General features: G+C 42.4%; 1 protein-coding gene across 1 annotated transcript in view; it reads right to left on the bottom strand.

Annotated features, from left to right (window-relative positions):
* SNX30 (sorting nexin family member 30) overlaps window positions 1-24,413 on the bottom strand; it is a 47,938-nt gene that overhangs the window by 8,263 nt on the left and 15,262 nt on the right. Inside the window, exons 2-6 of the mRNA XM_075280452.1 lie at window positions 13,722-13,910; window positions 11,856-11,966; window positions 6,156-6,314; window positions 5,039-5,234; window positions 3,880-4,079 (exon numbers count right to left, since the gene is read on the bottom strand). Of these exons, the coding sequence (XP_075136553.1) occupies window positions 3,880-4,079; window positions 5,039-5,234; window positions 6,156-6,314; window positions 11,856-11,966; window positions 13,722-13,910 (855 nt within the window). The remainder of the gene's footprint in view (window positions 1-3,879; window positions 4,080-5,038; window positions 5,235-6,155; window positions 6,315-11,855; window positions 11,967-13,721; window positions 13,911-24,413) is intronic.

Raw genomic sequence — 24,413 nt, 5'->3', positions numbered from 1 at the left:
AGGGAGTGGGCTGAGCCCAAAGCAACATTAAGATCAGAACTGTAGTGAACGACAAGACATGGAGATCACAAACCCGGGTCACTGCCTGTTTGGATTGGGTCTTCGAAGGATTGATTCCTCCGCTTCTGCCAAGTTTGCAAAATTTAAGACTAAATTGACCTGGGCAAGCCATCGAGTATGGCAATTGCCTCTTGGAGACTATGTTTCACAGCTGCGACAGTAAACCTCATCTTCTGCATCAGCCGAGAAATCGGAGAATAGAGAGATTGAAGTATTTTCATATCTAATCTGTTTCCTTCGAGCCAGCAGCAAGATGAGGTCTCCATCTTTTCAGCTGAGCATCCTGGAGATTAAAGGACAGGTAAAAGCTCCAGGCAGAGGCCGTTGTGCAGGAACTCAATGGGCTCTTGCGACCGCAAAAGTTGAAGAGAAGGTAGCATCTGGGAATTCAGATCTGACACCGGATTCTAAGAACTCCAAAGGATTCAAACCTTCTTCTGTTTCAGGGGAAACCCTATTTCAGATATTGTTGTGACAGTCTATTTTTCAGATCATTACACTTTTGATGCCATAAGTTGATCTTCCTCTCTAAGTTCTTATCTAAATAGGCCAAGGTCCACTTTAACTTCATCAGTTCCTCCCATGAGCGTAGTGCTGCAGATGGTTATTGCATGAAGAAGTTGGTCAGATATCTAGCAAAGACGGCCTTGAATTTGCCAACTGCTGCTGATAACGAAGGTTTAGCGATGGTCTCCAACTGTCCTGGCCAGGAACAGGTGATGTGTAGGTGAATATGAAAGTCATGGGAATGAGTCAGTGAGGTTTAGTGGAGCCGGAACATAGTTACCTCCGCGGTTCTATTAACACAGTTCAGGCCATAATACAGGTATGTTGGACTACTTTAGGTTGTCAAACACCCAACAAGGGGCTCTGCAGGAAAATCGGTACAGGAGATCTCTCAAGGCAAAGGATGATGAGGAAATATTAGGTTGACTTAAGTTTTTGGCTTTGGTAGCAGAGTGGCGCAGTAACTGGAATCGGCCACAAGATGGAGCAGTGTCACTTCTATATGGCATATCCACACAAGACAGTGTCTGGTGTCTGTTTCTTTTCTGGGCTGCAGTTATATGTGACAGAGGCCCAGGAGGCACAGACGTTCGGGAGGATAGGTAGAATAGGAGAATCGCTACAACAGAAGCACCACACAGACTTTCCTCCTTGTATCAGTAGTGACCCGGGGCCAAGATGGACAGGAGGTGTAGCAGAGGAACAGCAGCTATGTCGGTGAGGTGACTGAGCCAGAGGGTCCTGCTGTCCTATAGATCTGGCAACAATTGGAAAAAGCACACAGGGTGAAGGATCTCTCCTCTCCCAGCCTTGTGACAAAGACTGTTCCGATCATCTCCTCAGTAGCTGCCAGAAGCGGTGATATTGTGGTAAGCAGGTTACTGAATTCTCCAGGCAGTATGCCAAAATGACAAATATGGACTGGGGGTAAGTCCAGGGGTTTAGGGGAATTACGTAGGCTGTGTGGAGATGTCCAAATGTATATTGGGCAAAGCTGGGACATGAAGATACGAAGATGTGTGACAGTCCACAGAACATAATCTGAAACTTTTTAAATTGCATATTTTTCACCAAATTTTCTAGTTTTTTGTAAACAAAAAATAGACAATTTATCACTAACAAAAAAGTACAATGTGTCTCAATGTGAGTTAAAGAGTTCTAAACCTATAATCACATGTGACACATCAGAGTTGAAAAATGGACCTGAGGTAGGAAGTCAAATTGGCTATGGTGAGAAGGGGTTAATAAAAAAACCAAAAAAAAAAACAAAAACTAAAGCATGATTTTAATTTTTTTTTTTATTCATTATGTTTATTTATACCAAGCTTTTTTTCTCTGTATATGTAGGACATATAGAGAAATATCTCTATATGCCAGTACATTGTATGCTTAGAAAGGAGTTTTTCTAGAGGGCCTTTCACCACCTCCACCATCAAGTGCTTAGTATTTGTTAATAGGCACCACTACACGGGCTCCAGGACAAACAATATTTAGCCTCCACTGTTCCTGAACAATAATCGCAGGTAATTTTGATGCATAATGTGCTAATTAAGCTCTGTAATGTCAGAATGGCAGTGTCAGACAGGTACATATGATTCAGAGCTCCAATCAGAGGTGGACAGAGTCAGAGTACAATCACACTCCTTGCCTGCTCCTGCCTGACACCACCCTCCTAATAGTACAGAGCCTAAATAGCATATAAGGCACCAAAAATAACAGTATTGATTGCATGGAAATAGTGGGGCTAGAGAAGAAAAAAAAAAAAAAAAAAAAAAATCCAACTGTGCCAGAATCAGTGACGCTGTGCCCAATAACAGATGCTAACAACTGGGAGTTGATTGAGGTGGTGAAAAGTCTTGTTTGAAGGGCAAAATTGGACAAATCTTTTAACCTTTAAAATCAGCTGGAGGCAGTGGAAAAAAAAAAAAAAAAAAAAAAAAAAAAAAGATATATTCAGTTGTCCCCGATGCTCCGGTGTCCTCCTGGCATGTCCTGATTCTTCTGCTCCAGTGGCTTATTCCAGGTCTCTTCCAGAGTTCCGCTGAAGCCGCTTTTTGGTCTCAGACGTTACATGACCACTGAGGTCAATCAGTGGTCTCAGGAAGAGGACTCATTATGTCACAGGTAGTGACATCACATGCCATTTGCTGAGGCCAATCAGCGGAACATCAGAAGAGACCCGGTCAGCAGGAGGACTGGAACACGCTGGTAGGACACCAGAGCATTGTGGTAGGAGAGTATGAATTGGTAGCTTGGTATAAGACTTTGATGGATAAAAATCTACTATCATTAGCTACTGCTGAGACAAGATAGCTGGTGTCACACACCTATAGTGTAGGAGATCAAATAGCAGCACTCACTGTATATTTTTGTTCTTTTTGATTATTTGGGAGAATATATGTAAAGAAAAGGATAATTCCACTGTCTTCCAGCAGCAGTGACAGTACAGTCCACTAGATGCCCATATGATGTGCTGAGGAATCATGGGACTGACAGCACAGCAGAGAGAAAGATTAATCTAAAAGTCAAGATGGTGTCAGATTAGGAGCTGAAGAGATGCTGGATTGTTGGGATATGAGGAATTGGAAAGTGACAGAATATCAAGTGAAGGATGGAAAAAAAGGGGTATGCCTGGAGTGTTTCCTTAAGGTCTCAAATGTACTTTGAAATGATATTATAAATATAAAAAACTGAGGTTCTAAAACTTTTGACCAGTAGTATAAGTTTACATCAGTTTGCATAAATGAGGTTAAAAGCGGTAGAATGCAACTCATATAATGGCCAGACACTGTGTTATTTCTCATATACACACATTTATTATGAAGAGTAACTTATAAAGGACAGGTACACTTTAAAGATGCCCTTGTTTTAAGTGCCAAGGTCTCATTAGCACATGAAAAGCATTCATTATTTCAGACTCCAGTTTAGAAATTAACTTAATTTGGGGCACATGCGGTTTAATACACCACTAGAAAGCCGATAGTACGCCGAATTCAGCACACTATCGACTTTCATGTTCTGTGCCCACGTCAAGGCTGGGCGGTAAGGAATGCTCCTCCTCTCACAGTACAGCACAATAGACGCTGCTGTGAGGAAGGGCATTCCTGACAGACCATCAGTAACGCCCTTCTGACAGTGAGGAGCTACGGTACCTGTACCAATAGCTCTTCACCGAGGGCACAGAATGGTAACGCCGATCAGTGCAATGAATTCAGTGCACTATCGGCTTTCTAGCGGTGTATTAAACCGCATGTGCCCCAGGTGGTGACAGGTCCTCTTTAATACAATAGCGTTTACAATAGCTTGTCTCACCTTCATACATTCTGAGTAGAGGATATACTCTCTCAATACTGGCAGGAAGTCTTCTGTCATATCTTCTGTCAGCTCCTCCAATGCTGTACTGCAGTTTCCAATGCAGGCAGACACTCCCTCGAGGGGCTCACGCAGCTCTCCTTCTAGAGCACTCCAAGTTGAATAAACTGGGCCATACTCTCGAAGCTCCACCAGGTATTCTATTACAGGACATCAAGTCAATCAGAATACTAAAATTATTATTGGAAAATTCGTGCACTCTTCATATAAACCTGCATCTGTGATCTGGGTTTATATTTTTTTTTGTCTATCAGACCAGAAGAACAGCAAAAATCAATTGGTTCCAGACACAATCAGAGTCTCCATGTAGGCGTGAACCTAGCCTGCCCGTGTTTCTTATACTTATCAGTAATATAAAATATGCTTTGATTTGTTTTTTTTTTTACGGTTTCAGTTTCTGATTGTAGATTTTACACCTATCCACAGTGGGCTAATCCCCAGATTTGCTGGTGCTGCTGCAATTATTTTTCTTTGAAAAGCACTGTGAAGCATTACATGTGAGGTTACTCTGGAGAATTATACTGTGTGGAGTCACAGTGAAGCTTAAAAAATAAGCCCTGATGCCAAACATGCCCAATCCAATGTAGAAGCTTTAGGGCAGTGGACTCAGGTTGGCATTTGGAACAGTGTTTAAGAAAACTGTGCTCCATTAGCTCCTCTGTAGACTGGATCAGACTGACCTTCACTCTTCACTCTACATCAATGAGCCTTGAATATCCACAAACCTGTCACTGGTATAATAAAATCTAAAAATAATCCAGTTTTCAACTACCAGCTAGACCGATCACTGTAATTCCTGGCTTTATGTAAATAAAGCTTTATCATTTTAAGTTCTGTTTGTTGTCCGTGAACTATAAACCTTGTGAAAATGCTGACAAATGTAGTTTTCAGCGTCTAAATGCAAAAAAGATTTCACTAACAGTGATGAGGAACTGAAAGGGAAAGAATATACAAAAAAGTCTAAGATGTTCAAAAAAAAATCTAGAAAAAAAAAAAAAAAAAACCCTAGATGTTCAAAGTTGAAGATATCCAAATAAAACTGGAAAAATCAATCAAGAGTATACAATAAATAATTTAGAAAATAAAGAAAAGAACATACCTACTTCCTCCTTGATAATGCGTTGTGCTATCCTGTCAATGGTTCCAAGTTTCAGTGCAAATGTGTCCAAGTACTCTGTAATGGCTGAAAATTCCAATGGTCGATTTCTTAGTTTGTAACCACTTGTCACATATCGCACAGACTCTCCCATCTTGGAAAGCAAAGTAGCACCTTGCTTTTTGTGGCTGTTCAAATCCTGCAAGATCCAAAAATAAAATAGGGTTTATAAAAAGATATACTTCTAAGAATTAACTATAATGTCGGTGACTAAAAATAGTACATCATTCTCAGATCAGTTGAGGAAGCTGTCCAAAAGACCATCTTTATACATTGTACAGCCTGAGGAGACAGTGAAAATTTTGGCGCATTATCAGTTTGTCTAGTCTAGGTTTATACTATCTATTAAAACGGATTACTAATTCTGTACCATTTAGGTTTCTTTACTCCTTATAAGAAAATCTGCCTGTGCTGTTAAAAATGGGGCAGTATCAGACTAACTTCCATCTATACAGAACATGTTTCTGTTCAATAGATGCTGGAGCTGCCTTCTGTTGGTCATTCAAGGCTCATTAAAGGGGTATTCCCCTGAGAGACCTTAATGGCAGAGTCACAGATTATGCCATAAATTACTGATTAGAGTTGAGCGAGTACTGTTCGGATCAGCCGATCCGAACAGCACGCACGCATTGAAATCAATGCACGCAGCCGTCACGCGGCGGGTTAAGCGGCCGGCTGCTGTCAAACCGGAAGCACCAGGTGCTTCCATTCATTTCAATGCGTGCGTGCTGTTCGGATCGGCTGATCCGAACAGTACTCGCTCAATTCTATTACTGATGTATGCATTTTTCTCTAAAATAAACTCCCTCCCCACCGATTTATGTGCCCAGGCTGTTACCTGACCGATGGCGATGACCAACTATCCTTGATAGTCGGATTTTCCAAAATACAACTCTCTGAACTACGTAATTTCCGTAACTCTAATAGAAGCGAATGATGGGTGTCACATTAGTAGTTACTTTTTTTACCATGCTTCTGCAACAATCCTGTAATTTAACGAGACCATACCCATCAAGAATGGTCATGACTAGCAAAATAACATTCCTTTGAAAAGGCTAACCTTAGCAGTAAGAAAAACATTGAAGTGTTCATTGAAGGAGAGTACTGGATGGTCTGCAATCCTCTTGAGAAACTTGTCCAAAGCCCTTCTCCTGGTTTCAACAAACTCTTCTGAAAACCGATCTACAACACCTTTAACTACAAATTTCTCTGGAAGAGGCTGAAATAAAAACACAAATCACATCTCTGTACACAGTAAAATTGTAAAGTGCTGTGAAATAGGTTGGTGGTATATCATTTTTTTTTTCTTTCTTACAGGTTTATGAACCACCACTAAGTTTATCAATAATACAGCAAGGCCTTCCACCAATTCAAGTTTTTAGCATTTGTTAACAGGAGCTGCCATTGATTCTAGCCCCCACAGTTCCCAAGCAACAAGTGCAGTTAGTTTTGGTGCCTGATGTACTGTGCAACCTCTGTAATGTCAGAAGCAGCCAGTATCAGAGCTCAGAATCACACCCATTGCTGCTGCTATCTGACATCACGCCTTCCTACTCCATCCTGTATGCTATAAGGCTTTATAAGAAGAATGGTGTCCTTTCCCTATCTCCCTTTTAGGCTGTGTGGCAGCATTTAAGATGTCCGAATTACCAAAGCTGCTTTATTATATCAAAACGCTGCCTGTAGCGGTCCCACAATTTCAATTCCAAAATGTCAAGAAAGCAATTTTCTACTTTATTTGGAATGCCAAACATCATTATCCTGGCGAGGCGGCCTAGGGGCTGGCAGTCCTGCACATTCTCCACTATTATTGGGCAATCGACCTGTGATGCATCCTCTTCTGGGAAGCAATGCTTGGATTCACTAACTGGATGGAAATTGAAAAATTGTAGCCTGCACCTATGCATCCTAATGAATTTTTATGGACCTGTTAGACTCCATCTCGATTTTTTGGTGGGCCCTGTTCGGTTCACTAGGTCCATCTGGACTACCTGTAGTAAGCAGTTTCCTTTAGCCTCAATGATTTCCCTCCTATACAATCCGCTCCTCCCAGAGGGTAAGACATCTACTATGATTTGGACATGGTCCTGGTGGCTGATGTGATTTACCCTGTTACCTTGGAGCCCAGGTATCTTGACTACCTCAACTCCACCTTCGGCTTTCCCAAAGCAGAATGGTTAACCTACCAGCAGGTTATTCATTTTATTTGTTACCTCTATGGTGGCCTCCGTGTCTAATTTCCAATGCAGTTTGAGAGGCTTTGCAGAGCTGGCACCTCTACAAAGGGCCTGATCTCAACCATTTACTAGATTCTCTCCCACCTGGAGGACAGAGATCCTCCAATTTACTAATACATGTCCTGATAAGAGGCAGCTGTGCGGAGATTGATCTCCTCTGACCAGTGGCGGATCATCTGGTAAAGGGCCACGAAATCCTCCACCTATGTCACATTCAACGAGACCCAGTAAAAACTACTGATGCACTGGTACCAAACGCCAGCCCTGCTCTACTCTCTGAACCAGTCTATTCTATCTAACTGTTTGAAATGCCAAGATGTTATAAGCTAATTATTTCACATCTTTTGGGACTGACCTATGATACAGGGATTCTTGGTGGAGGGCCGTGTACTGAGGGATGCCCTGGACCTATCTTCTCATTTTCCCCCCTTAGACCTCCTGGCGCTTTCTTTACATGTGCACTGTTGCTAAGAACCTTATAGCCAAACAATGGAGAAGTGTAAAAATAAGCAAAAGAGAGAACAATCATCTAGTGAAATTAGAGAATCTGCAGCCAGAGAAAAGCCTGTGTTAAATATATGCAGTTCTCTCCTAACTGCTTCACCAGTTGTGCTTCACCAACAAGTAGGGGGGCGACTTAATCATAGGCATAGATTGGAAAGCACTAGTTTAGTGTAGATCAGTCTGCCCAGAAGAGAAATTTGCCCTGTATAATGACATCTTATGCAACCCACACAATGGCGTCTGGTGAGTTTTATAAACTTGGGCAAACTATTACGAATAAAATAGTAAAGGCTCTTAGGCTGGTCTTACACGGCCGTAATGTAAGTCCACAATTGAGGGTTTTCAATTGCGGACACATTATATTCAATGTGGCCTCTTACACCACCGGATATTTTATCCGTGGTGTGGCCAGGCCGCAACCGTGGTCTGCAATTTATAGGACATGTCCGTAATGGCCGTGAATTGCGGCACTGCACGGAGTCACCCATAGAACTCTATGGGCGAGTGTGGCAGGACACTGACATCTGCGGAGTCTATGTTGCCGATCAGCAACTAATGTTGCTGATCAGCAACTTGCGGACCGTACATTCAAGCCTTACTGCTTTCAAAATCAAAATAGCTCAACTCTGTGGACATGCATCTGGGATTTGGATATTCCAGCCCACCCAAGTCCTTAAATACCATTGTAGATAATACTGAATGGATACATTATATTAATCCTGTTCTTGCTTACTGTATCTGATATGTTCCTCATAGACTAAAAATGGTTAATACCTCTGCTATGTCCTCTGAGCAACCACAAATCCCAAATAATTGGCATGAAAACAGCATTGTTGGGAGAGTATTTTTTAAAAAAAAAATGCAATGAGAATTTCAACTCAACAGACATTGATATAAAGGTGAATTAGGTAACTTTTATGAATGAATAAAACTTCCATGTTTAAAGAGGACCTTTCACGTCCTCAGGGCACATGTGGTGTAATACACCGCTAGAAACACGACAGTGCGCTGAATTGGCTTTCCCGTTCTGTGCCCCCGCTGAAGAGCTATCTGTGCCGTTACCGTAGCTCTTCAGAGTCAGAAGGGAGTTTCTGTCAGTCAGAAACGCCCCTCCTCACAGCATCTATTGCTCTGTACTGTGAGAGGAGGCGTTCCTTACCGCCCAGCGATGACCCTAAGTGGTTAGGAATGCCTCCCCTACTCCTAACAGCCCTCATCCATAGACGAGTATTGGGGGGGGGAGGGGGGGCGCGGTTCCTTACCGCTCAACGACATGGCCGAGCGGCAAGATATGCCCCCTCTCACAGTACAGTGCTATAGGCACTACTGTGAGGAGGGGTGTTCCTGACTGACTGTCAAATGCCCTTCTGACAGTGAAGAGCTATCGGTACAGATAGATGTTCATTGGGGGAACAGAATGGGAAAGCCAGTGTGCTGAATTCAGCGCAATGTCGGCTTTCTAGCGGTGTATTACACCACGTGCCCCGAGGAAGTGAAAGGTCTTCTTTAAATGCATATTTCATCTAAGACCTCCACAAGCCTGGGTCAATCTTCTGCCCAAATAAAGAAAAGCCTTTTGTGATCACTGCTGTGTAGGGGAAAGGAAGGATCAACCATGTACAGGCGTAAAGAAGAAGCAGCTTACATTTGCATCTTTTAAATAAAAAATGGGTTAAAGGTGTTTTCCGGTTCCAATTTGATCTTTCCTACACGTTAATCCCAGATCATCTGTTCCAGAGGCCTCCGGGTACCATAAGCTACTTGAGGACAGGCAGTGCGTGCAAGCCCTTCTATTCAAGTAATAGGAGAAGCTCAGTAGCTCTGTCCACTGCATAGTGGTGGCTCCACTGAACTGCAGTACTCCTCCTACCGGAGGCTGCTAAAATAAATCTGTGTGGGGTCCATGTGTCAAACTGCCATAGATCACGTGGTGATAAACAGTCATCAGTAAGAAAATTGAATTTTGAACTAGAAAACAACTTTAAAAGGGAGTTTCCCACCTACCCCAAGCATATTCCACCTGCCACCCCAAGCATATTCCACCTGCTACCCCAGTGTTACAGAGCACATCATACCAATAAACAACGTACCTTTGTTATGTATGTATGTCACTTCTGTAGATTTGCAAAAAAACATCTGGCAGTTAGTGCCCAAGGGATGGACCTATAAGCCCTGCTCCTCAACTATAAATTCTCATGGCACAGGCAGGAGATGGATTCTGAACAGCAAGGGCAGCGATGCAAGGAGTTGAAGGTCCACCCCCAGTGCAGCAACTGACGCATTTGCAAAACACCTTAAACTTGCTTTTCTTCAAATCTAAAATTGGGACATGCATAATAAAAATAGGTTGATTATCACTATAATGTGCTTGAAGGAGTTTGTAGGCTGCCTTTAAAGCCTATAGACACATTTGACATGGAAATTACCGTATTTCACACGTTAGTAGTTAGTTACCTTTACAATAAATAAAACTTGCACTAAGTATCTGAATGTAATCTTTATATCTTTAGATGAGGCCTTGACTAGTTATATGTAATGCCTAACCACCAGGTACTTGACTTGCAAAAAAAAAAAAAAAAAGTTGTATTTTGTGGAGACTGTCAAGTTGATGTCACATAAGGTTGTGGGTCACAACAAGACCATCTTGACAATCATTAGTGCAATGTTATATCAAATGAAACATGTGGCCATGTAGCAGTAAATATATTCATTTTCGCATCATTGATATTCAGTGCGCAAGCTGTTCTTAGACTTTTTAATGTGGGTCTGTCACTAGTGATCATGTATCAGAGCTGCATTCCTGTATGGATTATTCCTTCTACAGCCCATGGTGGATCTCCTTTCCTGTATGCTGACAAAGATTGATGCTGAGGGGTATGGGATTTTCTCCACCTTTCTGCTATGGTGCTCTTCTTTCTGTAGCCATATATAGACTGTGTGTTTTTCTCTCTGTCTGAACCTTGATACAATACAGCCTGTGCAATCTGATCTTCTTGGATAAATGCTACCCTCTCCACAGTTTGTGGTGTATAGCATACTCCCTCTCCCTATGCTGCCTATGCTATCTCAAAGGGGAGAGGGAGGGAAGAGGGAAACAATAGCCAGGAGCAGTGTGCCGTCAATGAGCTCTATAATGGTTCTATCTGGCAAACTCTGACCTCTCCTGAACCTAATCCAAGCGCGAATACCATTTCATTCATGTTAATTTAATTTTTTTTATACTACATCTTAAATTAGTTTCAGGAGAGGTCATGGAAGGTTGCATATGGAGGCCTCAAGGGGCATGTCTAGCAGATTAAGCACAGAATGGCATTCTGCAGCTTGCTATGTTGTATGTATACATCCCTGCTGCAAAAGCCAAACAAAGCAAAAATGTAATTAAAGGGGCTTTTCAGCTAAATTATATTATCTATTCTTAGGCTATATCATCAATATCAGATCAGCATGTGTGAGACACCCAAGAGCCCTTCTTATCTCTTCTCAGCAGGAGCTATAAGAAGAGCAGAACTAGAAGACGATAACTCTGTTTTTCATGGAGCCCTTGCCTTACTGCCACTCAGCCCCTATTTAAATGAATGGGAGCAGAGTAGCAGTAACTGAGCCCAGCTATTCTGGCTCTCAACTCTGTGTAGCAGATACTGAGAACAGCTGATCAGAATAGGTCCGTCTGCGTTGAGCCCCAGCCAATCTGCTATTGGATAAATCATTTGAAGAATAGGTTGTCATTATGTGCCTGGAAAACCCCTTTAATTTCATTTTGGTGCTACTCTATCAGTAGGTGCTTCCCGATGCCTCTTGGCAAAAAGAAAATGCCACTCACCCAGTTACTGGTTAATGCAGGTCAGCACTGTGGCCAGCGATTGGTTGAGGAGCATTTCTTGGGTGTTGAGAAGGAACCAGCGGTAAATATGGGCAGTTTTCGAACAGAAAAATTGGGGAAGTGTGTGAGTATTGCGTATTTGTTTCCTTTAACCTACAAATACTTCTTAATCTCATCCAAACAACAGAATACTACCTACAGGAATGAAGTGAGTAGGCTGGGTTTCTTCAAGTTTATTCCGTAACCAATCAAAATCCTGGTACCGTCGCCGTATGGAATACTCAGGGAGGTCAAACTCTGATCTTGTGGTCTATAAAAACAAGCAACAAAAATAAGTGGTTGTCTAGTCAAAACAGACAAATTTAAAAGGAGGGTTTTTAATGTAATGTCCCATTCCACTAAATAGATGTCTGATCACTGGGGGGGTCTGAATGCTAGGGTCCCTAATGATCATGAAAATAAGGGGCCCAAAATGCCCCACGTGAATGGAGAGGTGGTGCACACTCACTTTTTATTCAAATTTTTATCAGAGCAAAACAGTGAAAAAAACGGAAGTTTGGCACTTTTGGCTTTTTTCCCCGCACTACGGCGTTTACCGTACAGGAAAAATATTTTTATAGATTTGTAGAGCAGGCGCTGGAGGAAGCGGCGGAAGACGGAGTGAAATGAAAAGTCGTGTCCGGACAGAAAAGCCAGCGTGTGATTTCCATCCCATATTCCAAAAAAAAAAAAAAAAAAAAAAGACATACTGATAGGGAAAAATGTACATTGTGAGCTGTATGTGGGGCTCACAATCTACATTTTAAAAAAAAAAAAAAAATTAAAAAAGAAAAGCCAGCGTGTGTGGAGACGCGAAGGGCATTGGCTGTGCCGTTTCTGTGAGTACGCCAGGAGAAGGCAGGAAGGTGGGGGGCAGCCTGAAGGTGGTTGGGCGCCGCAGAGGGTGCAGGGTGGGGGCCAGGAGAGGGGGGGGGTTGCCGCGGGGGTGGGGAGTAGTGGGTGGGAGGAGGGAGGCACCGAGGGGACGCCAGTGGGGTGAGGGGCGTAGGGGTTTGCCCATTGCCCCCATATGCACATCCACTGCACATATGCAGAGGAGATGTAGTAGAGTCGAGGCGCAGGACCATGCGACAATTGCCCCCCCCCCCCATGCACAGATTTACATACAGACCGGTATACTACGCATACACAGAGATGTTGCTGAGCCGAGGCACGGGTGCCAAATTGCCCCCCATATACAGAGATGTACATAAACCGCGGTATAGTGTGCATATCCACAGATGAAGCAGCGCCGACTCGTGGGCGCTGGCGCATCATAACCAACAGCAGTTCCATACACATCCGCAGGACATCCCCAACAACAACCTGTAGACAAAGTCGTGGGCAGATGCTAATATATTATATAGATATATTTTTTTTTTTTTTACTTTTTTTAATTTTTTTCATTATGCATTTATTAGACCCCCTAGGGGTCTTGAACCACAGAGCATTACATTGCAAAATACCGGGGTTTCTATTATAGGCTACATAGAGTTGTAGAGCGGGTGTTTTTGGACACAGGGATATCTAATGTGTATCTGTTTCACAGTATATCAGTACTTTTATATGTGTTCTAGGGAAACGGGGTGATTTGAAATTTTATTATTTTTTCTTTTTTTTTTTTTTCCTTTTTTAAAATTTTTATTATGCATTTATTAGACACCCTAGGGGTCTTGAACTGTCATGGCAACGGGATCCCGCACCGGGAAAATGGCGCCTTGGTCAGCTTTGACCGAGGCGCCAGAGAGGTTAATTCCCACAATCGGTGCCCACACCAATCGTGGGCATTACCACTGGGTGTCTACTGTATAAAACAGACACTGGGCGGTTATGGTGGCCGTCCGTCTCCTGAGCGGCCACCATATTTAAACACCCAGCATCTGTCATACTAGTACGGCTGATGTTGTGAAGGGGTTAACAAATGCAGTACAAGATATTTAGGGAAATTTTTGTCTTTAGTGCTTCTAAATGGTTTAACTAGAAGTTTCAGAGCATAGGATAGAGAAGCATAATATTTCATGATTACCTTGGTCATAACCCGGTACGTTATATAGGTTTCCATAGTGCACACATGTTTCTTTGGGTCATCAACTGTAACAAATAGGTCCCTTGTTTCTCCATCCATGTCATCGTCTAGCTGCAGCCTGTTAAGAAGTGAGGATGAAGAAGCTGGGCTCGATGTGTCTGCAGGGGTACCATTTGGCAAACTGAGGTCCTATCGCAGAAATAAAAGAAAACAAAGTGGAAATGTATAAGTAGATACGCATCTATATATTTTATATAAAATTAATTATAGTACTGCAAATAAAAAGCAATGTGCTGAAATTATTATGGGGTTAATAATATTCCAAACCATAATTAATTAGGATTCATTATAAACAGTGCCTTAGAAAGTCATGGGAAAAAAAAAAAAGCAAACAAAAATATAAATATTTTTCTGACTGTTGGCAATCAGGCTTGCAATTAATAGAGCACAGACTTGCTGTACTTATTGGCAAATTTATTTATAGATATGCCGCACTCATGTGGGAGACACACTGCTTAGTTCCCAGAAGCTTAAGAGAAAAAGCAGTCAAACATCCAGTGGGGGAAGGTCGCCATTTACTATAACCTCTAAAGATATTGTAAATATTATTAAATAATAATAATAATAATAATAATAATAATAATAATAATAATAATAGGGATACACAAGTGTGTTGCACTGTTACTGCTGGCCATATACTGCAACTACGTCAAGTATGAGGTTTTTTTTTTTGTTTTTAATTCTAAATTATAGGAAATACCAGTGTGATTAAAGATCTATAGCCTTAAAGGAGTGTTCCGACTCATTTTTTTGTTATTTAGTACACTGCTAAGAAGCCCTGAAACATAAACCAGTAATGACCACTCACCGGTCCTTTCATTCCAGTAGCCTCAGTTCCGTTGATCTCTATACAAGTACTCCCGCTGACATCACCAGTGACTTCCAGGTAGTGTTAGGGGACTGCTGCAGCCACTCATAGGCCTCAGTGGCAACCTCTTCACAAAGGGCAAGTGACTTCTTTGACGTGCAATTTGAGAAGAGTTAACCAAGGGCCAGTGAGTGGGTATAGTTTTGTTCTGTTTATGGGACCCTTATTAGCAGTATTAAATGAAGTTTAGAGTCGGACAACCCATTTAAAGAGGACCTTTCATCAGATTGGGCACAGGCAGTTCCATATACTGCTGGAAAGCTGACAGTGCGCTGAATTCAGTGCACTGTCGGCTTTCCCGATCTGTGCCCCGGGTAAAGCGCTATCGGTCCCGGTACTGTAGTGCTTTACAGTCAGAAGGGCGTTTCTGACACTTAGCCAGGGACGCCCTTCTGCCCAGCAGCGCCTATCGCACTGTAGAGTGTGAGCAGGGAGGAACGCCCCCTCCCTCTGCTCACACAGCTCGTCCATAGACGAGTATTATCAGGAGAGCAGGGGGAGTTCCTCCCTGCTCACACTGTGCAGCGCAATAGGCACTGCTGGGCAGAAGGGCGTCCCTGGCTAACTGTCAGAAACGCCCTTCTGACTGTAAAGCGCTACGGTACCGGCACTGAATTCAGCACACTGTCAGCTTTCCAGTAGTATATAGAACTGCCTGTGCCCAATCTGATGAAAGGTCCTCTTTAAAGATTTTTTTTTCTTTCTTTCAATTTACCAAAGATAAGGAAGGTGGGCACTGGACACACCATATTGATGTTTTTTTTCCTGTTAAAAAAGTGAAAATAGTCAATAACCAGGGACATAAATTTGAGCAAGAACATGAAAAAAAAAAAAAGTAAACTTGTTTATGTAGCCCCAATAATACTGTATAGCAGATACATACAATACATATCCTGAATCCTTATGTACAGTCAGCAGTTTAACTCTTGTACACTCAGCCTTTTGCCTTTACTTTTTGCAACAGGAAGTACCTGCCTAGATAGCAGTCACAGCTCTCCTGGGGTTGATCTTTCTATCACTTAGGAGGTTATATTGATGGCCTGCATATGGGTCCCATAGACATAAAAGGATATATTCACATAACCATAGTTTTAAACAGCCTGTGTGACTTAGAGAGAAAAAAATAATAAAAAACACACCATACATACATATAATAGGGCTGTACACTCTGCCATGAAAAACCTACATTTTCACAGCCAAGTACACAGTTCTGAGTGAACCGTAATAGGGTTTTCTAGGAGGTACATCATACGTTACAGTAGAACATAGTGTATACCCTAATTCATAGTTAACGTAAACATGTATTTTATAGAAAAGCAAGAAGTGCACATCAATGATGACCTCAGTGAGGAAGGAAGTGTCAAGGGTTTCCTCATACTTTACAGTTAATAGAAATCAATATATCTGGCGGACCTGATAAATTTCATTTGCATTACGGGGTTTTTCTGGTTTGTGGTGATGTGTCAAAACTGCTGAATGAATACTTTTATATCAAATAGGGTTGTGAATGAATAACTGGAAACATGGCAGATATCTGTTCCTGAGTAAGAAACCTCAGTTGGTCACATAGCTATAACTGCAATTCAGTCTTAATCATTTTAAGGGGACTGAGCTGTAGCACTGCCATTTGACCAACAGACATGTAATCTTGCATAACCTGTTTAATAAAGGTTTAGCCCCAGTGTGTGGGAAGCCATGAAATTCTATTTGCAAGGTATTCTAATTAATGCTAGGGCTTTAGACGCAGCAATGCATGCAGAAATTAAAGAAGCAAATGGCAGCATTTGCCACAAGACCTTTGCAGGTCACACAATTGACCGAGGTGGCGCAGGCTAGTCTTTTGCACTATCTTCGCGAGGTAGTAGGTAGCAGCAACAAGTTATTTACCAACGTTTCTTTGAAAAGGAAGAAGGGGTTGATCAAATGCTTCCAAGGATATCCAATGACTTTCCACACTGGTGGTCTTGCAGACCCTGAATGTTGTATTATCTATGACACTGCAGGCATCCATCTACCATAAATAACTGTATGAGAGAATTCTATATTTAAATTATACATTTCCAAACTTCTCAAGGTCTTTCAGAGCTCCTGTAAAATGGGAACCCTGCTATCCTATGCAGAAGAGAAAAGATAAATAGCTTCTTAAGCCTTATTGACCATTTTTTCTCATCTATTGACATGAAGATTCTCACTTTCCTACAGAAATGAACAAAGATATTAAATCACTTATGCACCTCAAACAGGCTTTAAACCTGAAAAGTCAAATCTCCATTAATAGGTCTGTTTCTTAGTCTACAGAGCCCTTTTGATAATGGTGGACTAAGAGGCATTGTCTCACAATGTAAGGGATTTGGCCTGGAATTTATTCTTGGCCTGGAATTTATTCTTGGCCTGAAATTAATTCTTGTGTTAAAGGAACAAAACAGCACTGATGTACAAATAAAACTTAACATTAATTAAATAAGATCAATGAAGCCCTAAGTACTCACAAAAAAAAAATGTAATAAAGAAGGGAAAAAAAATCTCAGATAGTAGAGCAAACAAATGAATATATGCACCAATAAAAGATAAGAAAAGGGTGGATCTTACCCCATTAAGATATTGAGAGACAAAGCAAATAGGAGTTTTCTACGCAGAGAGAGCAACAGTCCCTATACGGCCCCTCAAAAACTATCCTTTTTTTCCAAGTAATTGACTCCTGCCTTTACAAGGGCAGTACCAAAAAATGTACCTAACAAGGAAATCTCTCACAGTCCCTATGCATTTCCTGGCACTACTGCACCAATCATCAGGGGACCTAACTAAGGGCTCGTTCACATCTGCGTCGCCCTCTCCGTACTGCAGGTTTCCGTTTCTTGCCTAAAACAGAGGCAGGAGACGGAAACCTGCAGGAGTCTCTCTCACCCATTCAACGGCACCAGGCCGTTTATCAGTTGTTGCCAGGACGGCCTGGTCATCGGGGAACTCTGTATGCTACTAGGTGTTGCTGAAGCTCCTATGCTGCATTAGCAGACACCTGTACAGAAGCTGTTTTAGAGAAGGATTTGCTGGTGTAGCCTGCACCAGCAGATCACTTTCCATATACCTAGTATTAATGCAGCTGTCGGGATCTGTTCGTATTCTACGTTACTGCTGGAACCTTCACTTTGGTGCTGCTGGGGCCTGGGGAACAGAATAGAAGATGCACACATCCCGTGTGCAAGAACAGATCTCTGGAGATCTGCATTAGTGACCCGGCAACTATAATTTAATTATAGTTACAATATGGGGGGGGGGGATTATAGTGAGCCCCCCACACACACATAGTTAATAACATTATCTTTAATAGTGACCTATTACAGTTATAGTACCACCCTGAGTATACAACAGCCCCCCTCCACACAGGTAATGTTATGAACACCGGGAGGAGGGGGGGGGGGGGATGCGCTATAGCTGTGATTGTGCCCTTATACTGCCCTAACTGGTAATGACTCCCCACACACAAACACAGATAATATTACCTGTGGGGGGCACTACTACAGTAATAGTGCCCCCCTGTTAATAACATTACCTGTTGGGGGAACACTTACCTATGGTGAGGGACCTATTATAATTATACTGCTCCCCCAAGAGCTAATAACCGTCCTCACACAGGTAAATGTTATTGACTGGGGGGGCACTATTACTGTAATAGTGCTCACCACAGGTAATAGTGTAGTGTCCCAGTACACTCCTTCTTGCCATTATAATAGTTGTATGCTATGTAATCTAATGTTTTTCACAATGTACTAATACTGAGTATCACTATCTATTGTATAATCTGTATTTCCTGTGTGCATACATTGGGTTTATTGCCATGTACTATTCTGCTGCCACCTATGTTTCACTCTATGTAGGTGCATGTGATATAGGATCCCAATCACTTCATACACAGCACGAGCAGAACTTTCGAGTAAGCTGTGGGTGGAGACTTTAGCCCCGCCTTCCTCTTAGCAGGAGAAAGGAAACCAGAGCAGCCATGTTGTGGAGAGGGTAGTGTGTGAGGTAACAGCACCTGCTGCTACTCCAACTCCAGAGAGGATTTTCAGATTCCTTCTGCCAAACCTAGGAGCTACATGGTGAATCTCACAGCCCATGTAAGATACAGAGTCTCCTAGGACCATTCACCAGTCCATACAGAGGAGATAATACCACCATACTGCTACTGCCTCCAAGAAGGAGAGAACCTGACAAAGGAGCAGCTATAGAGGAGCCTTTCTGCATTCCTGGACCTAAAGGCGGCCTCCGCTCAAGTCCAGTGCTCCGTGGTTACCAGGCCACGTGTATTAGGTCTGCGTCCGGCTATCAGATACCGCAGCCCAGTAACCGTGAGTAACTACATATACCCCAAATTAGTCACCCGCCGGGAGGCAACCGGTGAAGATCCCTCTTCTGTAGCTATAACCTGGACTGTGTCTCCTCAATACTCTAAATACCAAATCTGAGGAAAGTTGTGTCAGCATCAGCCCTTACCTGTCAGCTTACAAGGGAATCCTCCTCACGTGCACCCGCTGTATTGTACATGAGACTGTATCACTGTGAGGTATGGCGGCACTATATGGTAGTCCTCCTCACATGCACCCGCTGTATTGTACATGAGACTGTATCACTGTGAGGTATGGCGGCACTATATGGTAGTCCTCCTCACATGCACCCGCTGTATTGTACATGAGACTGTATCACTGGGAGGTATTGCTGCACTTTATCAGAGTCCTCAGTAAAGAAACTTTTGGTTAACAAAGGACTGTGTCTTTTGCTATCCTTCTTTTGAAAATTGACTTGCTGTGTGTCCTATGAGAGGTGCCCCACAGTCAGGACCACCACTACAGCTACCGTGACCATTATAAAAGCTCAGCTATCATAGGGACTACAACCCCCATTAGGTCCTACTATAACACCTGCATCCCTTGGGATACCACAATAGCTCCCATCCCCACAGGTAATAACAATAATACATTTTATTTATATAGTACTAACATATTCCGCAGCAATTCACAGAATGGGACTTGGGGGCTCTGCTCGCAAGAGCTTACAATCAATGAGGTAGAGGGGGTGACACACGACATCGGAGGTAGCAGGGGCGTCATTGCTTATACAGTGGTCAGACCATTTTGTAATAGAGGTTACTGTCATTACACAAACATAAAACTATATGAGCTGTCACCAGTTGTGTCCTTTAACGTGCAGATGGTGCCTGGAGATATAAAGTTAGTCTCAAACGGCATCATATCATGTGGGGTAATGGAGGAGCGTGAGCAGAGGAGGGTTTGTTTTAGGGATTCTAACTAGGCCTATCTGAAAAGATGTGTCTTTAGTTTGTGCTTGAAGCTGTAGAAATTGGGAGTTAATCTGATTGCCCAGGATAGAGCATTCCAGAGAAGTGGTGCAAGGTAATGAGGCTCTAGTATAGTAATAGTGCCCCCCACCCCAGTTAATAACAGTTCCCCACACACACACACACACACGTAATGTTATTAACTATTATAGTAACCCTAATACTGCCAGGATTCAGGTACAGTAGCTACATATGACGCACTACTGTTCTCGGGAGAAATACAATCCTAGTTTGCTGCGATTACGTCTCTGACTTACGGCTTTGGTAAACTCTGGCCTAGCCATTAACTGCGATAAATGTGTTCTAATGTTTGTTGACACCTTGGTAAGGCCGCCTGGATTGTAGCAGCACTCATGTCATTTTGTGTGACCTAGGCTACACTGATGATCTATCCTGGATTCCACCCATTCATACAACTAAACATTAATTTATTGATAGAGTGAACATACTGCTCAGTAATAAAGACAGTCTACCCCCCCCCCCAAAAAAAAAAAGAAGAAGAAGAGCATATGCTTATTTACAAACTTGTGGGCACCACAGGATCCACTGGATAGTAGATAACTATCTGATTGGTATTGGTCCAACCCCTGGGATTTTTGTACCCCCATGTGAATGAAGCAGTTGTTCAATCACATGGAATCATTCCATTAAAGCACATCCCCAGTAATACATAAAGTTTAATAAATTAATAGTACAAGTAAAAAAAAAAAAAATATTAAAGAAATATGTTTTCTTCTTCACTTTTCAGGGAGTTACTTTCTCCATATTAGTCCATGGAGAGAAGGGGGATTAGAAAAGACACTCAGTTGCTGTTGTTATTACACTTTACGACACTGCTAAATTGTAGGTAGGAAGCTGATAATACACAGAAAGAGGTAATATATTAATTAACCAGCCAGCAGAAGATTTCTGCTCAGCAGTGATAATTAGCTGAAAATCAATTTTAAAATCTAGAAGTCACTTTCAAAGACTAGGAGACAGAAACGGAATATTCTAGTCAGCTGAAAAGTTAACTAGTGTCCGGAACTGTCATATGATTGAAGCTTTTCCTTTCTAATGTGTATCTGGGTAACTGAGGAAGTGGTAAAGATATGGAAGAAGAAAAAAAAAAAAAAAAAGTCAATTCTAGCACAAAAGTGCAACATTACGGTTATCACAACGGAAGCATACCACCACTGACAAGACAGATTAAATAATATAATGTACAGTTTTGCAAAATTAGACTTCAAAAGCAAAGGATTTTCTGAGTATGTATACAGATAAAGCAACAATCCCCCCCCCTTCCCCATTCTCCATGCACAAAAAAAAAAAAAAAAGAAGCAAAGCACAAATACAACTTGTGTATGGTAATTAACGTGCATGTGGGATGGTGGGGAGGGGGACGAAAAAATTAAAATAAAACAGCAACATGCAGCATTTTCAGGGTTTTCGCTGTCGGGTGTTTGACCAATTTTTTTGTTTCTTCCCCCTTCATTCTGAGCATGTGCAGAGGAAAAAAAAACGGATGCAAACTGATTGCTATCCGTTTGTAATCAGTTTTCTATAGACCTCAAAAAAAAAAAAAAAAAAAAAACACCCACAAGGATTGGTTGCCATCGGTCTAGAATCCTTATTTTTAGTACGGAGACAAAGTCCTGTAAGGGCTTGTTCACATCTGCGTTCTCCTCTCCGTACAGCAGGTTTCCGTTTCCTGCATAAAACAGAGGCAGGAGACGGAAACCTGCAGGAGTCTCTCTCACCCATTCATTTGAATGGGTGAGAAAGAGGTCTGGCTGTGAGCGGCGGAGAGCGTTTTATGCTCTCCACCGCGAAACCGGGTTTTATAATCCGGACATGCAGTACTCTGTGTCCGGATTTTTTAAAAAAAACGGTTTCGCGGCGGAGAGCATAAAACGCTCACGGCCGGACCCGGTCTGTGGTTTCCGTCTTCTGGCATGCAGAAGACGGAAACCACAGAACGGAAAGAAGAACGCTGGTGTGAACTTAGCGTCTACTTTTCTCTCCACACAAAAAAAACTAAACAAAACCGGAAACCAGATGAAAATGGCACAAACATACACGCGGATTACTTTTAAAACCCATTGAAATCAATGGCTTTTAATCCGGACAGTTTGAAATCAGTTTTTGAAGATTTCAAATCGTGATTTTGAACGGATTTGACGAACACAGGCTTTGAACCAGGTCTTAGAAAATATTGGTCCAAAGTATAGAAAATAATCATAAGGCTTCATGCATATGAACGTGCACGTTGTGTTTTTCACAGTTGACACAATGACGCATTATATTCTACTAGCCCTGGCACATGTACATGTCAGTTTTTCTGTATGATCACATGGTCAGAAGCAGTGCTTTATCCCCTCAATCCCTGATCATACCTACTGTGTGATCGGATAAGGATGGAGGAAGCAGAGCGACCTAAGGGGTGGATCGCTGCTTCCATCCAATGGTTCATAATGAGACCGTGACACCCGGGTCAGGTATGTCAATTTAATCTTCCCAGACTAACCCTTTAAAGCAAATACATCAAATATGCCCTTTCACAACCACTTTAATTGAAACAGCCATGCATCTTGCGTGTGGCATTTCCTAGCCTGTGCCTTCTTGATATTTAACTATGGCCGGGGCCCCACAGTCCAGAAACCCTGTGAGAAAAATCACAGTGTTTTACAGCAAGTGCAAAGTAGATGGGATTCTAGCAAATCTCATGTCCACTTTGCGGTAAAAACAGCAGTGCGGACACGCCACGGTTTTGGAAATCGCAGCATGTTAATATCTACAGAAACTCCGGCGGTTCCCCATAGATATAACTGTAAGGGCTAGTTCACATGGGGCGAGAGGGGGGCGGATTTTGACACAAAATCCACGTCATAATTCGACCCCTCACAATGGTGGTCTATGTAGACCGCTAGCGTTATTTCTCCGCGACAGCCCCCTCCGGATTAGGCTAATTCATTTGGGCCTAATTCGGAGCGGAAGACCACGACGGGATGCCATGCACTGCACCGGCATCCCGTTGCAGCAGCCGCGATGGAATATGCACACGCGCATTTGCGTGTGAACTAACCCTTACAGAATGTCCTTGGAGGAAAACTCCAAACTTTCTGTTTAAAGCGCTGCGTGAAGAACCGCGATGCATTGCTGCTGCCGTTTTTCCCGCAGCCCTTTTTGCTGAGGGACGTCTTGTGAGGGCCTTAGCCTATAATGTATTGCATATACTCAGGTAGTTTGTGTTGGTTCACATAATTATTAATGGAGTTTCCTGGCTCCTTGACAAAATTTAGGGAAGGACAGGGAAATGATTAAAAAACAGTGTGTTGCTGGGTACTTTGCTGCTGGAGAGGTAACGAAACCTGTGAAGCAATAGCATACTCATACATTACTACTGAGGTCAGTGACTGCTTGCGGTGGCCACACAGAGGGGCAGGACAGATCACTGCTATAGTACCAAAACAATAGACAAGGGAGCTGTGACTGGGATAGCCATAAAATTTGTCTAAAACTAGAAAGCCTCTTTAAGAAAAGAGAAATTTAGCAATACTCACTAACAAATGAGTGATTCCTGAACCGTCTATTACAGTATAGGGCCCACATTCCACATAAGAGTATCACACTGTCAATGTATGCATTTGCTACACTTTGCATAGTCATGCCAAATGCATTGTCAGCACTCTGGTTATAGACTAAAAATAAGAACAAGACAACTGCAAAACACTGACCTATAGTTCATTTGGAAAGTCTTTAGACTCTCCCAATCTTTTCACATTTTCTTATGCTGAGGACTTTTACGCCATCACTAAAATGGGGTAAAATATTTAATTGACATAAGTAATGCTCCAGGTACTGTATGACGTAGATTTTTGTCATTACACCCCTCTTTGTTCTATCCCCCTTTTTCCTTTTGTATCCCATTCTGTGGTGGAAAATAATAAAAACTATTAAGTGGTTTACAGTTAAACTAGATAGTCTACATACTATTTACACCACAGTGATCACACAGCATTAGACACTTAAAGGGGTTGTCCAGGATAATTTCAAATCCCTATACTAGTTTAAACACCCTCCCCCCTCCTACTTTCTAAGTAACATTAGTAATAAAAAATAAATGTATAGTTACCTATAAAGTCATGTGACCACCCCAGGGACATTTTCTGATTAACCGGTGATGATCCCCATTTCCAGAAACAGATTGTCACTACTATCCCCCCCCCCCCCAACCACTCCTTTATACTTACCCTCCAGGCTTCTTCCAGCGAGATGGCTCCACTCTCTGTACTGATTCTGCAGGCTTCTCGATGTTCTCCTCTTCTCCAGCCTCTACGCCTCCATGCACAGTAGAGTTGGATCTTCGCTGGAGGAGAAGCTAACACAGACACAGTAAAGGAGGAGGAAGAGCGTTTCACAGGAAGACGTG

The sequence above is a fragment of the Leptodactylus fuscus genome, chromosome 1 (assembly GCF_031893055.1).
Source record: "Leptodactylus fuscus isolate aLepFus1 chromosome 1, aLepFus1.hap2, whole genome shotgun sequence".
Classification (NCBI taxonomy): domain Eukaryota; kingdom Metazoa; phylum Chordata; class Amphibia; order Anura; family Leptodactylidae; genus Leptodactylus; species Leptodactylus fuscus.
The sequence above is the reverse complement of the archived record's forward strand: the minus strand, read 5'-3'. Positions and strand labels throughout refer to the sequence as shown.